Source organism: Lissotriton vulgaris, chromosome 1_1 (assembly GCF_964263255.1).
Source record: "Lissotriton vulgaris chromosome 1_1, aLisVul1.2, whole genome shotgun sequence".
NCBI classification, from domain to species: Eukaryota; Metazoa; Chordata; class Amphibia; order Caudata; family Salamandridae; genus Lissotriton; species Lissotriton vulgaris.
The window spans coordinates 900868692-900887265 of NC_141685.1; the positions used below are offsets into that span (position 1 = coordinate 900868692).

An 18574-nucleotide genomic window follows, 5' to 3' on the forward strand; every position below is an offset into this window, starting at 1 on the left:
ACCTGTTATCTGATGTAATTTTGTGGAACCTCATGTAAAGCGCTCTGATGCCTTCGGGTCTAGCCAGCGCTATATAATACTCATTAAATCAATATATGAAATATCCCAGCAGCAGGACTGTTACCCCGAGGAAGAAGAGGGTATTGTTTTTATTTATGGGAAGAGCTCCTGGGACCTCTTTTCCTGAGTGGTAACATACCTGAGGGTGAAGGAGCACGCTTTTGTGTCTCCCTGCAGGGTTTAGCCAAACACATCTAACCTCAACCTCATGGCCTTTGGGTGCATTTAGACACAAGAATGGCAGACTGCAGTGTTGTGTTACGGTCCACAACCCCACATCTAATGACGTCTGGCTGTGAGAAGTACATCTTTGTGCATCACATGTGCAGGGAACAAACCATAAAGCTATTAGAGGAGACGTTTGACCTTGTGGCAGTCAAATGGCTGAAGAATGTTTTGCTGCGGCACAAAAAGAGTGTGCTGGACCAATGTCATTGAGATGCAGAAGAAAAGAAACTAATGCCAATGCTCCTGTGGCACCTAAAGTACTCCTGCGTGATCATGTCTGGAAGCAGATTTGTCAAAAGACACACAAATGATGGTTAGAATGCGGAACAAATCAAAACATTCACCCACATTCAAGAGATCTGGGTTAAATCCATTGTTCTTTTGCTCAACATGCGACCCCAGTTTAGACCCATCCATATGCAAATTAGTCTTGAGCCTATTCCTCATGGGAACAGTCCAGCCCTAACTGCCAAGCCAAGTCCTACCTGGACCAGAAACAAGCATCCTGGGATTGTTTTCAGGGATTCGCCTCTCATCAGCCAGGCTAGCTTTCAACCAGTGGCACAGTGGCCCCTAGACCCATGTCCTGGTATACCTGATGCACTTAGGGCGAGAGAGGAAAAGCACTCTGTCTATCATTTGTTCCTTTTGTTTTTGACGCCCTAAGTGGGAAGGGTTTTCCCAGGCATGGGCCCCATGCTCACTGCACCACTGGATTCAAGCTAGCCTGGCTGACGTGGGGTGTTGCCCCGAAACCAGTCCCAGGATGCTTGTTTCCAGTCCAAGGAGGACCTGGCTTGGCAGTTTGGTCTGGACTGTTCCCATGAAGAGCCGGGAAAAGACTGATTTGCATATGGCTGTGCCCAAACTGGCATCAAGAAATCTTTGTTGTCAAGCTAGCATTTACTAAAACGAGTACCACAACATAACATAACAAATGCTACTGCTCAAAAATTATTTGTATGAAGTATTTTTATTCAAGTGGTTACATCCATATTTAATCAGAGATCTATATATACATCTTCTTATTACTTCAAACATTCAAAAATTACTTCTCATAAAACTTGAACACCGAGCTTTTCAAGCTTTACATCATATACATCGTTTTTATGTACACTACTACAGGACAATCCAGTAAAAGGTGGTTTATTTACCACCTTTCTGTTGAAGTAATACAATTATGATGTGCATCCCTTCTCTTTAAAAGTACTTGTGACATTTTCCAACGTGTTCAAAATTTGAGATCCACCAGGCAGGTCCTTCCCTCCTTTTGGCCAGTGGAGGATGTAGCTTTGGCTGCCCAAGTGGTATGACCACCTACAGAAAGGGAAGAGAAGAGGCATGTGCGAATTAAAGCAATATAACGTCTCAAAGAACATAACATTTTCAGACATACTATAAAGGAACACTCTCCGTTTGTTGCAACTCGCCATAAGTTTCATTCAGCAATACAGTTTTTAGGTCTGGCATTAGCAGAGACCTTTTGACATTTGTACAATTATTTGTACATATAATCACTAATAAGGGCTTTCAGCCAGCCTGCTTCATCTGCTAGTCAGCTGTTCCCCCATCCCAATTTTCTTCTGCAGCCTGAAGCATACAGCATGGGGCAGTGGATCACCCGATTCAGCCATTGGTTAACTTTACTGTGAGTGACAGCATTCTCTACTTTCACAAGGAGTACTTCCGGACAGAAAGTAGTTTGCCTTAGTGCCACCTACAACTATGCAAAGTATGCTTTTTGAGACCAACTTTTTTTTGCCTTTAGCCTACATATTATTCTAAAATGGCACGGGACTGATGGCACCCCTAATGTTAAAGGTTTTAAAAAATCATGTCAAAACAAAAAATGATTTGACAATGCCAAAAGACTAGTAGCCAGCACCAGACCTGCTAGCTTTACCAATGCTTGTTCTTCATTTGAGTTTTATCATATCTAAATTAAATGCCCATTCAGCAAAAACATATGGCACCTGAAGAACAATGCACTTATGTTTTGATTCTATGAGTACTTAGTCTTCCCCAGGTTTGTCATCCTTCACATCTATTCAGGTGCTAGACTTGATTAGGAAAAATTTCAAAATCCTTAGATGTGTGCCAATGTGTGTCAATTTGTCCTAATTGGTGAATCCTTATTTGTGTAACTGTCAGAAGTACTGCACCATTGAGGCTATTGCATGCCCCAGGATATAGACTGACAGAGGAGAGCTGCCCCACCCAAGAAAAGAACAGCCAGATTCATGTGGACTGTAGCGAGAGTGTGGCACTACGGAAAGAAAGCACGAAGAAAATTAAGAGACTGCTACGAGTGCACCACACGCTCCCCATGGGCTGGTTATCCTTTGAAGGGGATAGATTGTGAACCCCTGTACATAGAGGAAATTGCCCCATACAACCCCAGTGGTGAACAAACACCACCACAAGCCAGAAGAATGGGCACACAAAGCGCCAGAAGCGGGCGCCCATGAAGAAGAACCAAGAGTGTGTAAGTCAGACAGGCGCCGAAGCCTGCACCCAGAAACCTGACAGCACGGGCAGGAACCCGGGAGAGAGAGACCTCTCCTCTCCAAAAAAGGAGCAATGCTGAAGGGAAGAGGCTGTGTCTGCCAGCAGCCCGCTTTACAGAATGGCCGCCATTGACCCAGCATTGAGCACTCCACACGCCAACCCTGCCAAGCATGCCTGAATAGAGGCAGGAGCAAGCGCAGCAACAGCACAGGCTCGAGGCATCCTCAAGCAAAGAATGTAGAAGAAAGGTGACCCTCCAGCCAGGGAGTGGAGCTCCAAAAAGATTCCAGAGGGAAGGGACCAGGCTTGTGAGAGGTCCATGAGGAGATGAGTCAGGCCAGGACAGGATGCAACCGGGGAGGTCCCTGTGAAAAGAAGGTCACAACAAGAGGCCTGGTCAGGAGACAGAAAAGAGAATCAGTCCTAGGGGCAGGACATGCCCAGGGATGTCCATGTGAAGTGAACATCACATCGAGAGGCCGAGTTTAAAAAGGAAGAAGAACTCTCCAACCCCAGCTCCAACATCATTGATGTCCCACCTTCGCAAGAGCTGTGCGGCTCGCTGGCCATCTTCCATCGCAAGATCGCAGACATGCACGACAGCTTCAACGCCACGACCGCCCGACAACCACCGAGACCCCCACGACCACCATCTACACCAGCTGCCTGCTCGCCTGGACAAACATCACCGACAAAGACACCATCAAGATCATGAACATCCTCCACTCCGGCTCTCCGTCAGACCCATGCCCACTCCGCATCTTCAACAAAGACTGCACAGTCATCGCACCCCATCTCCGAAAAGCCATCAACATCTCCTTCAAGACAGCAACCTTCCCAGAGAGCTGGAAGCATGCAGAGATCAACGCCTTACTCAAGAAACCCAAGGCGGACCCCAAGGACCTCAAGAACATCCGGCCTATCTCCCTGCTCCCGTTCCCGGCGAAGGTCATCGAGAAGAACGTCAAACAACTGACCCACTACCTCTATGAGAACTGCATCCTAGACCCTTCCCAGTCCGGGTTCCATAGCAACCACAGCACCGAAACTGCTCTCATTGCCGCCCAGATGACATCAGGACCCTGCTAGACGACGGAGAAACATCGGCCCTCATCCTTCTAGACCTGTCAGCCGCCTTCGACGCGGTCTGCCACCACACACTACGAACACGCCTCCACGACGCGGGGATCCAAGAGAAGGCCCTGGACTTCAGAGCGTCTTCCTTCCCCCCTTTCCGCTCCAAAGCCACTGAGATCACCTGCGGCATACCCCTGGGTGAATCCCTCAGCCCAACGCTGTTCAACATCTACATGGCACCACTCGCCCACGTTGCCCGACTGCACAACATCAACATAATCTCCTATGCAGACGATACCCAGCTGATCCTTTCCTTCACCAAAGACCCCCACACGGCCAAAAACAACCTCCACGAAGGAATGAAGGCCGTAGCCGAATGGATGAGAAACAGCCGACTGAAGCTGAACTTGGACAAGACGGAGGTCCTCATCTTCGGATCCACCCCCTCGGCCTGGGACAACTCCTGGTGTCCGACTGCACTGGGAACAGTCCTAACACCCACCGACCACGCATGCAACCTAGGGGGTCATGCTCGACTCCACCCTCTCCATGACTAAACAGGTCAACGCCGTCTCTTCCTCATGCTTCAACACCCTCTGTATGCTACGCAGGATCTACAAGTGGATCCCCACCGACACGAGACGAATTGTCACGCAGGCCCTCGTCACCAGCAGACTGGACTACGGAAACCCCCTCTAGGCAGGAGACACGGCTGCAAACATCCAGAACGCCTCTGCACGCCTGATACATAACATCCCTCACCGCAACCACATCACACCCCAACTGAGAGACCTGCACTGGCTCCCCGTCAACAAAAGGATTGCCTTCAAGCTCCTCACCCATGCACACAAAGCACTCCACAACACCAGACCAGCGTACCTCAACAGACGACTCAGCTTCTACACCCCCACCTGCCAACTCCGCTCCGCCGACCTCACCCTCGCCACAGTCCCCCGCATCTGAAGATCGGCAGCAGATCATTCTCCCACCTCGCCGCCAAGATCTGGAACGCCTCCCCACCCGCTTACAGCAGACCCAAGACCTGCTGACCTTCAGAAGACTCCTCAAGACCTGGCTCTTTGAGCAGTAGTGGCATCCCCCTACCCCCAGCGCTTTGAGACCCTCACAGGTGTGTAGTGCGATTTACAAATGTCATGATTGATTGACAAGATTGCACAAAGAGGAAGAGAAAAGAGAAGCAGTATGTGGCAAGATGCCAAGTCGTGGAAGAATCAAGGTGAAGAGTTTGGCAAGCTGTTACATTGCCCCATTGAAGAAGATGAAAAGGAGAAGAGTGTCATGAGGCCACAGCACTAGATTGCAGAGTAGATTAAGGAAAAAGAGAAAGATGTGCGGTAGACACCCATCACACAGCAGATCGCTGACAGTCATCAGTGAGTGTCATCGTTGTCAAGTGCATCACTAGAACCACCTAAGGTGCACCTTACTTCTAGAGTGGATCATGTGCCTGTGATGGTAAACAGCCATTAAAACAAAAATGTTACCACAAATACTAGTACCCCTCATTCCAACACCACGCAACTGCCATTACTCTGCAATGCCATTACTAGGCATGGCATTATAATGCATATGCATTTACAACACATGCTTTTACAACGAATTTCGTTGTAAATGCATGAATGGTAACGGCATATGTATTTTACATGTAAATATTGAGTTTAGGGTCGGTTTGGCTTTTTGGGTGTAGGGGTATAGGTTTTGGGGTGCCAAGGTTAATTTTAGGGCTAAGGGTGGGTTTGGGTTTTGGGGAGTCCAGGGTAATTTTAGGGTTCAGGGTTTTGTTTGGGTTTTAGGGTGCCCAGAATAATTTTAGGGTTCCCAGTGGTTTTGGTTTTGGGGTGCAGGGGTTTTTATAGTGTTGTGGGTGGGTTTTGGGGTGACCAGGGTAATTTTAGGGTTCAGGGTGAGTTTGCGTTTTGGGGTGCCCAGGGTAATGTTAGTAGAGTGGTTATGTGTTTTGGGGTGCAGTGGTAATTTTAGGGTGGTTTTGTGGTGCAGGGATATTTTTATGGTTCCGGGTGGGTTTGGGGGTGCCCTGGGTAATTGTAGGGTTCAGAGTTTGCTTGGGTTTTGGGGTGCCCAGGGTAATTTTAGAGTTCAGGGTTTGATTGGGTTGGGGTATGTAGGGGTATTTTTAGGGTTTGGTGGGTTTGAGGTGACCCCGGTAATTTTAGGGTTCAGGGTGAGTTTGGGGTGCCCAGGGTAATTTTAGTGTTTAGGGTGGTTTTATCTTTTGGGGTGCACGGGTGATTGTAGGTTTTAGGGTGGTTTTAGGGTGCAGGGGTATTTTTTCGGTTCAGGGTGGGTTTGGGTTTTGGGGTGCCCAGGGTAATTCTAGGGTGCAGGGTCTGGGTTTTGGGGTGCCCAGGGTAATTTTAGGGTTCAGGGTCGGTGTAGGTTTTGGGGTGCCAGGGTAATTTAAGGGTTTGGGGGTATGGGTATTGGGGTGGTAAGGGTAATTTTAGAATTATGGAGTTGTATAGTTATTGGGATAACAATTGTAATTTGGGGGTTTTAGTGGGTATTAAAATAAAATAATTTTATATATATATATATATACATACATACAGATACACACATATATATATAGTTGGTGGCAGCAGTCCGAGGGGACTCGGTGAGGTGACCGTGGCATTTGGAACTTCCAATGGGGGATTCCTGTAGCACTCACTTGCAGAATTTAAACCAGCCTGCACCAACGTGTTTTCTCTGCTCCCCGTGCCGCCAACCTGGATACATGAACATAATTCACCTGGGAGTTGTAGTTGGGACATTATACAAAACGAACAACAGGTGTGCTGAACATTTGCCTACATTGGGGGAGGTGAGTTAAGGGCGTGGCAAGCATCCACGAAGGAACAGAATTGTGTGAACATGAAGCAGGACTCCATGCAGTGCAGGGCGCTGAAGAAGGCTTTGTGCTGAAATGCATTCGCCGCCACTGCGTTGTTCGGAATTAAACGTGCTTCCTTTCTGAAATCCCCTCTGGCCTCTGATTTCTTCTTGTGGGAAATTTGGCGATATATATATATATATATATATATATACACAAAAAACCAAAGTGTCCCCACTAGGAAGTCACACCTGAAGGGGTTTAGCCGCACTCACACCAATGGTCATGGCAGTTAGCAAGGTACACAGCTTTCAACTTTCACAGGAGACCAGACGCGTTTCAAGCCGTAGCTCTTCTTCGGTGGCATCCAAGTAAGGTAACAGAGGCACCAAAGCGTTTTGGAATGTTTTATTTGTTTGCTCAGTCCCGCCCCGTAGGCGTGCGCAGGCTAGGCATTATGGGTGGTGCAGTCCGTTAGCCTGCTCCTGAAATTCCATCTACCCCAGTGGGTCTTGATGCCTCTGTAGTACACAGCAGTCCCAGTGGTCGTGTACTTGTATGAAAATAAATCCAAGGAGGAGCCATGCTAGCAACCAAGATGGCCATGTAAGCTCCCGCTCTGCCGACCTCGGCCTCCCGCCGGAATATCCTGCCAATTATCCTGTTTTTGCGCCCCACCACAATGTGTATGAACCTGCCGTGAGATTAAAGGCGATATCCCGAGATCTCTACTTGCTCGGCAGACGAAGATTTGTTGAGTCGAAGTTTGCGGCCTAGATCTGCCCGGAAGCCGGGGTCTCGAGTACTGGCCCATCCGGGTTTCAGTTCAACAACATCGGCTGTGGTGGTGTGATTGGGTCCGGTCTACCGGTGTGGATAAAGAAAATTTTTCTTTCTGTTTTTCAAATTGATGTGGACGACGGCGGGCTGCCTTGGTGAAGGTCGGAGGAGGGGTGACAGCCTAACGCTAGCAGTTGTTGACGGGGGCCCTGCCCGGTGACCCGGTAACCGGCCCGGTGGTGTTCACTGGGTTTGGTTCTCTGCCTGCGGTGGCAGCCCCAGGATACCATCGAAACAATACATAAGTCTCCCTATGCAGTCGACCGTTTCCTATCCGCCCGTTCCCCTCTGAGAGATCAAGCCGCGGGGGGAAGCGATCATGATCGACACCGATCGAAGAGTGGCTGAACAGACTGCGGGTGGCCCGTCGCTGCGAACGGTGTTGGCGGCCATTGAGTCACTTCAGGTGTACGTTGAAGACCGCATTCAAGCGACGATGGAGCGCCTGGTTGAGATGCTACGAATTGGTTTGGACCCTAATCCACTACAAGAAACAGTGACAACCGAGACACCCAATATGGCCACTCTGACGAAGGAAGTAGACCCCCCATTGTGTGAGGTATCGGAGCCTTAGACCAGTGTTTTGGAAGACGAACACAAGTTCAATGCCACCAATGGATTGTTAAACCTACGATTGTTGCCGACCATGGAAGGACTAATTGATGTTCCCACTCCAGAAACTTCTGATGAGAACTGTTATCGGAATGACACTGCGTCACTTCCCCATGTATCAGAGCCGCTAAGATGGCGGACAAATCAACGCTGGAAGTTCACAATGGGGAATGGAGTCTCTGGACCTGACAATGTTCACGGCACTTTCGTTCTACTACTTTGTTTTGCATTGAGTTCTATTATAGTTTCTTCGCACTCGGACTGTCTTGTGGAAGAGGTGGTTTATCAGGGGGGGGGGACTCATGTGTCTGATTGGAAGGGGCAAGGATGAGATCGAAAGACTGGGTTTGACTCAAGTATCGATGGGCACGGGATTTGCTAAACTAATGCTATAGTACGGCTGGGCGGTGTTTGAAGACTCCCTTGTAAAGACACATATTTGTTGTCCGATTGATTTCTTGACTTCAACTTGGGGCTCCTTGATTCTGGCGGGCGGGGGGGGGGGGGAGGGGGGGCGACCGGGAGCTTGTACGACTATGCCCTCCTCCACTTCTCTTCTCTACTTCGGTAGATTTCTTCTTTCAGTATCTAGTTAGTTGGGGCGACAGGCACACTGCTACTGGGTGTTAGGCGATAGCCGTTTGCAGGGGTGCAGGGTGAGGGGATGTGTTTATTGTTTTCTTTCAGTTATCGCCCATATGGTTTTCTCCTTCTTTTTCAATTTTTCTCAGTCTTTCCTTTACTCGTAATATTGCCGATATATCCTGACATTGATCCTTAACTTCTAGTACCTGGTTGCCATGATTCTCCTGCTGTTTTGATTTTATGGGTGGGAAGGTTTTGAGGATTCGCAACTGAACTGTTAACCGGTTATACTGATGCAATTTTATTTTGTGCTTAATCGTGCGAGCCTCTCGAATATCTTTGCTGTTCCACCACTATCCTGTTTTTTTGTACCAACTCACCCTGTCATTATTGGATGTATGTATGGCACCAGATATGTCTGTTTATTTTTTGCTTTAAACAATAAAAAGATTTATAAAAAAAAAAAATCCAAGTGGGTAAAAGTTGTGAAACAATACTGACGGCACACTTTGGAAATCCAAAGGCGAGGCCCCCTTCACTCCGTAAGCGCTTGCGGTTGCAAGCGCATGGATCCGCTGAGTTTACGGCGGGACTTCCTGCGGCTAGATGAGCCGCTATATACACAAAACCAAAGTGTCCCCACTAGGAAGTCACACCTGAAGGGGTTTAGCCGCACTCACACCAATGGTCACTGCAGTTAGCAAGGTACACAACTTTCAACTTGCACAGGAGACCAGACGCATTTCAAGCCGTAGTCCTTCTTCGGTGGCATGCAAGTAAGGTAACAGAGGCACCAAAGCGTTTTGGAATGTTTTATTTGTTTGCTCAGTCCCGCCCCCGTGGGCGTGCGCAGGCTAGGCATTATGGGTGTTGCAGTCCGTGAGCCTGCTCTTGAAATTCCATCTACCCCAGTGGGTCTTGATGCCCCTCCTCTGCAATGGCGAAATCCATTTCCCTCCCCTAAAACACAAGCACCACAGATGGTTCAGCCTGCAAGACCAGCCACACGCGGGGACTCTTGCATCCTACGAAGAGTAAAGGTACTCCAAGAGCAGCTCCAGATGTCAGTGCAGTACCGCCGTATATAGCTCAGTTATGGAACTACCAACCACTGCTTTCTAAGGCGCAAGAGCGGTGTGCCATTCTTCTTCCACAGTTTCCTTAATCTGCATGAATCTATCTATGTAAGTATAAGTAATCTGTACTGCATTAATTGCAGAGGGGAACAACCTTTACAACACAGTCATTACATCGCACTACATTTACAACGCAGTCATTACATCGCAACATCCTCTACAACACATGTCACTACAACGCAGCCATAACATTGCATGTCACTATAACGCAAGTCATTACAACGCATGTCACTACAACGCAGGCATTACATTGCATGTCATTACAGCGCATACCATTACAACGCATAGTACCCTACACTATCCAACACATACCCTACTGTTGCACCCACTGGAGTTAGAATAGTAATTTATACCCCTACACTATCCAAAACTTACCCTACTGTTGCAACCACTGAAGTTAAAATAGTAATTTTTACCCCTACACTTTCCAAAACTTACCCTACTGTTGCACCCACTGGAGTTAGAATAGTAATTGTTACCCCTTCGCTATCCAACACTTACCTTAAATGCAATGTAATGGTATGCATTGTAATGGCATGCGTTGTACTGTTATGATGCGATGTAATGGAATGCGTTGTAAGTGTAGTAATAAAAATTGTGTTGTAATGGCATGCCATGTTAAATTATGCTTTGTAAAGGATGTTGCGATGTAAAAACTGAGTTCCAAAGGCATGCCTTTTTAAATGTATGCGTTGTAACGTCATACATTCATTGCAGAGGTAATTTAAATTCAAATATGTACCTCTGTAAAGCAGCAGTGAATCATTAATGGTATGATATGTTTTTATTTTATTTTTTATTTAGAAAGTTTTATATAGGGCGAACGTGACCCTTGGGTATCAGAGCGCTTCACAGCATACATATACATGAGGTAGATTAGAAATATAGAAATATAGAATACATATACAAGAGGTAGATTAGCAATACAATTCACATAGCGTTACCATAAAGGGAATGAAGTAGGTGGTTATAGTTCCATATATTAGGTGTAACCTACTGCTACAATTCACATAACATTGCCCTACCGGACTGAGGTAGGTAAATTATAACTCTAAGTAGTAAGCGTATCACACTGATATGAGGTAGATTCAGCATATGTCAATCACGAGCTATATTCTGACTATGTACACTAGGGGCCAGATGTAGGTGAAATAGATTTACCGATTTTTAATTACCGAATTTTACAGATTCGGTAATTAAAAATCGGTAAATCTATGGGGTGGACATGTAGGTATTCCAGATGTGCTGGAATACCGAATGGGATGATTTCGGTATTTACCGATTCGGTAAATACCGAATCCGTAATGCCCATTCATTCCTATGGGCTTTGAAGCCCATAGGAATGAATGGGCATTACTGATTAGGTATTTACCGAATCGGTAAATACCGATTTTCACAAAGGTGCAGGGGGTGTCACTTTGACACCCTCTGGCACCCCCAAAACAGGCTCGGTGCCATGTGGCAGGCATACATGCCCTAAGGGCAGGTCTACCTGTCACATGGCATAGGTGTGCATGCACACATGTGCATGCACACCGGAATCGGTATTTTACCATAAAAATGGATTTGATGGTAAAATACTGATTCGGTAAGACCTCTGGGACTCTGAAGAGTCCCACCTACATCTGGGTGGCTCACATTCGGTAAATTTACCGATTTTTTATTTTACCGAATCGGTAAAATTACCGAATCGTTAATTTTACCGATTCTGTAAAATAATGCCCCCTACATACCTATCACCTATTTACCGATCGGTAACGGCCGAAAATACCGATTTTCGGCCGTTACCGACAACCTACATCCGGCCCTAGTTTGTTAAGGATTCGGTTAGTGCTAACACCGGGATTACATAATGCTATCATTTCAACCTGCGTCTTTCCCCAAGTTGACATAAATGCTATAACTGTTCTTCGATATCCTACTAAATTGTGTGCTAAATTCCTGTATAGACCATACTGACTTGGCTTTGATTGTGCAGTCTTCATCTCGTTCTAATCAAGTGTAGCGCTTCTAGGTTGTTACTGCTTACTGGACATTGTTTCTATTTTCCATTTGATGCTCCGTGTAGGCACCTTTCAAATGCAGAGGCGTTGAAGTCCATACTTGACTATGTAAGGAACTTACTCATTAGGAAGATCTTAGCTTCCTTTTTGAATGCAGAAATGTTAGTAATTTTCCTGATATTCAGAGGGATTGAGTTCCAGACTCTGGGGGCTCCCCCAGAGAACGCTCTGTCATACGTTTTCTTCTTCCTGAATATGGGTGGCCTCAGCAGCAGCTCCTTGGCACTTCTGGCAGGTCTGCAACCTCCCGATATCTCGATCTTCTGTGCCAGGTAACTCGGTGTTTTGTAATGGAGCGCTTTGTGGGTGATACATGCCACTTTAAATTGGATTCTGGCTTCATATGGAAGCCAGTTTAACGCTTTTAGGTGAGGTGAAATATGGTCGAATTTCTTCGAACCGGTGATGAGCCTTGCAGCTGCATTGAGGCATGCTTTTAGTGGTGCCGTGGACATTTTTTGTAGGCCTGCTAAGGTTGTACATCCGTATTCAATCCTTGAGATAACTAAAGATTGAATTGCCAGTTTGAGATCTGCCGACGAGATGAACGGTTTCACTTTCCTTAAGTAGTACAAATGAAAGCGTGCACTTTTTGCCATTAGTTTGATGTGTGCTTTCATGTCTAGATTCTTATCCAAGGTGACTCCTAACGATTTGGCTGAGTCCACCAGCGTAGGGGTGCAGTTTAGTGCTGTGATCATTTTGGTCCACTCTATCGTCTCTGTATTGTTCTTTGGCGGTGAAATTAATAGGAATTCAGTTTTTTGTGCATTCAGTTTCCGGTGATTACTGGTTGACCAATAAATTATCTTTCCTAAGGCCTCATTGATTCCTTGATGTCCTCTAGAGATGCTACTTTGATGTAAATCTGCGTGTCGTCCGCGTACATGTGATAGGATATGTTTGCGTCTTGGAGGATTTCTGTCAGAGGTTCAACGTATAGGTGAAGGAGATAAGGTAGATCCTTGAGGGACCCCGATCGAGTTTGGACAAGAGGGGGATAAAGACTGGTTGACCAAGAATCTCTGCGATCTGTTCTGAATGAAGGATTCAAACCATTTCAGTACAAGTCCTGACATTCCCATTTTCATGATTTACCGTGTCGAAAGCTGATGATAGGTCTAGAAGGACTAGTAGGCATGTTCTATTAAGATGTAGGGCCTGTAAGGCGTCATCAGCGATATATGTAGGATCGCTGTTTCCATACTGTGTCCTGTTCTGAATCCTGATTGGCAGTTGTCCAATAGTCTGAAGTTTGTGATGTGTTGGCTTAGTTGATTTTGTACTCATTTCTCGATTAGTTTGGCCAGTAATGGAATATTAGTAACTGGGCGAAAGTTATTAGGATCTGCTGGGTCCGCTGTTGGTTTCCTGATGATCGGTGTAACTTGGCCTACTATTAGGCATTCTGGAAGGACCCCTTGCGATAGCGACGCATTTATTATTTTTGTCCATATTGGGATGATGATGTGGTTGATGTTTTGTAAACATTTGGTGGGGAGTGGATCATTGAAGTGGTTATTTGTTTTGATGTCCGCTAGTGTTTTGGCGATGGTATTCTGATCATATATCTTGAATGTGTCCCAATGCGCTTTGTTTTTAGTTTCCTCAAGGTCGTTTGTCTGATTGTTATTGTACAGACTGTGTGGTTGGATGGGTAGGATGTCCGCTTCAGATTTGAGCTCTGTATCCAAAGTGATGGCCTTGTCGGTGAAAAAATTAGCGAATACTTCACAGCTCAGAAGGGTTTTAGTGGTTTCTTGGGCCGATTTTGACGCTTTGTTGGATTGTTGGTTTAGGACCTCAAATAGTTTCCTTGGTCTGTTTTTGGCGTTATCCAATTCTGATCTAATATACTCCTTTTTAGACTTTAGGATATTTTTGTTGTAGTCATTTCTTATTTTTCTTAATGATTTCAGCTCTGGTGTTGCTGGATGTTGTCTCCATTTCCTTTCGGCCATTCTTAGTTTCCGTCTATCCTCGTTTAGTGAATCATTAAACCATGGGTTTTTGTCCATTTCCAACACTCTTTTTAACTTTAGTGGCATGGTGGTGTTAACTATATTTGTGACTGTTGTGTTGAAGTGGTCTATTAGGTCATTCACGTTCTGCATGTTATATATGTAAAAGAGTGAGGCAGGGATAGGTTCTGCTGCAATATGCAGTCAGTATGAAATATCAGTGCATGATTGTTATGTGCCCTCTTGCCTCCATTCATGTGCATTACTTTCCTGCTTGGCCACTGCGTCATACAGTCTAAAAAAAGGGTGAAAATAAACGGTCTAGGATTGGTAAACATCTATGAGGCACCTTTGCAGTGGTTGTGCCTGCAGATTAAGTAGGTATTTATTTGTTAAGTTTTTCATAACAGAAACGAAGTTCTTCTCTAGGCTAGTCATCTCCAGTTTCGTGCAACTAAAACTTACTTTAGCTTCTGCAAACATTGTGGTGTATCCGAATACACGTGGCTTTAAGATTTTGCTTTGAACCAGTGCAGGTGACCTTTAACTCCTTGTTGATTGTGGCGTCCAACCCATGAGCACCAGAGTGTAGAGCGCTTTGTGCCTACATGACCCTAGAGGCGTCATGTAGGCAGTAGCTGGTCAATACTGTGTCAGCTGATGTTGCGATACTTTGAAGATCAGTTTTTTAAATATTGGGACAAACAACATCATTTGTCTGCTTATTTAAATTGTAATAAAAACAAGCTTCCAAGCTTCTCTGAGTTCCATAAGGGGGTGGAGAGCGTGAGCTTCCCCTTCAAACAGAGATGCCTGTTGGCCGCATGCCACACGTGCACGGCATGCACCGGCAACATCTGGCATACAGCGCCCTGGTAAAGTCCCTCCCTGGCACCTGCCAGCGGTCCATGGCATATCCAGGGTCCCCGGGGGGGCCCATAAACGATGTGATTCACTGCTGCCAGTTGGGAGGCCCAATAGTATTTCTGTAGGTCCGGCAATCCAACCCCTTCATCATACCAGGGGAGAGTGAGTTTTGTAAATTCTATTCGGGGCCTACTATCCCAAAAAAGCCGTCTCTGGAGGGCCTCTATTTCCCTGAAGTAGGATGCCGGTACCGGGTCCATTGTGTTCTAGAGTGCGTACAAGAGTCGGGGAAGGGCCATCATCTTGAAAAGCACCGCTCTGCCCAAGAGGGAGAGCGGAAGAGCCTTCCAGCGCTCCACACCCCTCCGAAACCGAGTCAAAGGGTGGCCCAAATTGTTGACATATCTTAACTTCACATCAAGCGGAATATAGATACCGAGGTACCTAAACCCCGTCGGCTCAATTTGTATTAGACAGGCCTACGGTATACCAGGCAGATCGTCCCTAAGGACGAAAAGCACGGATGTCGTCCAGTTCATTGCAAAACCGGAATACCTCACGAATATGGCTAGCACATCCAAAAACAGATTAGGGATCCCTTAGGGTTTGTAAGGTAAAGCAGGATATCGTCAGCATATAACAAAATGTTATATTCCCAGTCCAATGTTCACCGCAGGCCTCGTATCGAACGGTCCCATCGAACCCCTGCCGCCAAGGGCTCCAGGGCGAGGGCAAACAGAAGCAGGGACAAGGGGCAACCCTGCCTCGTGCCTCTACCAAGGGGAAAGTCAGCGGACTTGCGATTATTTACAACTACTCTGGCCAAAGGATTGGCGTAGAGTAAATGTACCCAGGTAAGAAATTCCTTTCCGAAGCCCATCTTCCCCAGTGCTGCAAATAGGTAGGGCCACTCGACTCTATCGAACGCCATGGTGGCATCTAAGGAGACCAACACTGCAGATTGAGGGCTGTGTTACGGCGGGGCATGAAACCGGATTGATCCGGGTGTATCAAAGTGGAGATTACCTTGTAGTCGCGTCGCTAGCAAATTTGCGAGAATTTTAGGCTCGGCATTGAGCAGCGAGATTGGTCTATATGAAGAACAGAACGTCTTGGTTTTACCTGCTTTGTGGATAACCACAATATTGGCCACCCGCTGGTCACACAGGAGTAGGCTCTTCTCTCTACTCTCCGTGAACATGGTCCGGAGGAACGGGGCGATTTTGTTGGCACTTAGTTTATATAGTTCTATGGAGGTTCCGTTCGGACGGGTAGTTTTCCCGAGCATACCCCTCTGATGGCTTGCGCCACCTCGTCAACCGTGAGAGAAGAGTCTAGATATTCCCGATTTTTATCCGGAAGTGTAGGCATCTGGATGTCCCTAAGCATTGCACTATTATCTTCCTCTGTGTACCCTTCAATTGAGGTATACACCCTGCCATAGTACTCGGAGAACTCACCCGCAACGGCTTGCGGGTCAGTGACCATCGCGGAGTCCATTCCCTCCAGTTCTGGCACCAGCCTCGATGCCCACTCTCCCTTCTCTAGCCACGCTATCAATTTACCGGCCTTGTCTCCATGCTCGTATATTCTACTCTGAATATCCTCGTTCTGAGCTATGGCCTTGTCTCTAGCGAGGCCTCTGTAATCATCTTGTCGCAATTTTAGAAGGTGCATATTTTCCGGAGTTGCTGCCCTGGCGACCTCTTCTTCCAGCTTTATAATTTCTGCCTCCGCCCTTACCATCTCTGCCCTATGCTTCTTTTTCTTCCCTGCTACCAATGACATTATCCCCCACCCCCGAATGACGGTCTTATATGCTTCCCATAGGGTCTGTGACGAGTCTACTGAGCCCCTATTTTCTTTAGGAAACATTTGTCTGCTTATTAATGGAAGGCTAGACCTGACTCTTCTCTAATCCCTCTGTCTGCTTGAAATATTTCTGCATCAACATGACCTACTGTTAAATCATTAGACTCCATCTCCTTTGCACCCTTTTTTAATAAATAAATATGTTTCCAAAAACGCAAGCCATATTGAACTTTAAGTTTCAGCATCTCCCTTCATGCCTTCATGATTGCAAACCAAGTCGAAAGGATACATACAAATACAGTAACTTTTCTTCAGCCATGATCAGACTCGGTTTATAAGTTGTGAAATATAAAGTAAGAAAAGGACTTTTACTTACATTTTATAGGGCACCCACTATCCATAGCAGTGTCTTGAGTGCTAACTCACTTGCCTATCCATTTATCAATTTACTAAGTCACCCCTTATCCATTCATGTACACATTCATCCATCTTTTCACACGTTGGATCCAGCAAGAGTTTTATTGTACCAGCATTTTCAAGTTGTCACTCTGTGCATTTTGCCACATTTATTATGTTCTTTTAGAGCTGAAGCGTCTTTTGAGGAGGCGTGGTGTGTTTCTCCTTAATTTATATTTTCAGCATAGCTCTGCAATGTATCCCTGCTTCAGGGACCCATAGCATAGCTCTGTTTGTGAAGAATCAATCTGACCAGCCGATTTGTAACATTCACCTAAGTAGCCCAGACCCTTTGGCTTTGCTAATGCTTGTTGAGAATATGGGGACATTAGCAGGTAAGAGAAAATGCATTGAGGTTTAGAAGAAAGGAGTTGCAAAACTCGACCTTTTAAAGAATTAAGGCGAATGCAAGGAGACATCCAGAGTCAATAGAAGGAACGCTACTCTTTATATTTAAAGGTTTGAATCTGGAGACACAAGCGAGAATAAATTAGTGAGCAGGAAGAGTGGGGGACAAATAATTGACAAGTAGAGGAGAAAAAAGTTTTCTGATGGATATGTCTACCTGCAGATTCCTCACCTTTTCAATATCCCAGGCACCAGACTCCTTTCCCACACCAGCTCCAAGCCGGCCTCGCACGCAACACGTGTGACATCACTGGGGCCATAAAGTGCACCGCCAACTGCATGGAGACATCAGTTTCCTTTTTTTCTGCCCATTCTGACATTCCAGACTAACTCTCCCCAGGAAAAAGGGAGTTGTTATTTTACGATTTCTCTCTCCTTGTATCGTATTTAGGTGCTACTCATGTGGAAATGTCTCAGAAGAACAGATCCGGTTTCAAACCATTCAGAGATTGTGAGGGGCAAGTCTATCACCGACTCCCACAAAGTCTACCTCTGGTGCCTGGGGTCTGACCATAACATTGACAAGGCTTGATGCTGTCAGAAGATGCATCCCAAGGCAGTTAAAGAAAGGAAGGCCAAGATCTTTATGGGCATACCTCGAGACAAAAAGCGGAGTCATAAGAAGTCATGCCCTTGATCTCGGTCACCATCTCCTCAATCTGTTCAATCTACTCGGAGAAAACACAAGAAAAAGAGAAGACAGGGACCCACTGCATCTAATTTGAAAAAGTAGGTTGCCATCTCCTACACATTCGACTTCTCATCCAGAGTCATATCTCGAATTTCCACCACAAGAAAACAAGAGAGTGGTGCTAACTCCGACTCACCCAGTGCCTGCAGCTCCGTCAGGCCCGATGCCAGGATCGGATTCAATTCCTCATGTGGCGCCATCTCCAAGGTTTCAGTCAGGAGCTCGATACTCCGAATTCCTAGCTCGACAATGTATCCATCCTGCAGCTCCGTCAGGCCCGATGCCAGGATCGGATTCAAATCCTCATGTGGCGCCATCTCCAAGGTTTCAGTCAGGAGCTTGATACTCCAAATTCCTAGCTCCGACAATTTATCCATCAGCCTTTCTGAACTCTCTATTCAGTAAGTTAAATATGG

At 46.3% G+C, this 18574-nt stretch overlaps 1 protein-coding gene across 3 annotated transcripts in view; it reads right to left on the reverse strand.

Moving 5' to 3' along the window:
- Nucleotides 1–1245: 1245 nt before the first annotated feature.
- The window catches only part of LOC147748145 (complement C3-like), a 1551795-nt gene continuing 1534466 nt past the window's right edge, over nt 1246–18574 (reverse strand). For all 3 annotated transcript variants that reach the window (XM_086959014.1, XM_086959019.1, XM_086959009.1), the window contains one exon: nt 1246–1605. In XM_086959014.1, coding sequence (XP_086815140.1) covers nt 1467–1605 — 139 coding nt within the window. In that variant the 3' untranslated portion in view covers nt 1246–1466. The remainder of the gene's footprint in view (nt 1606–18574) is intronic.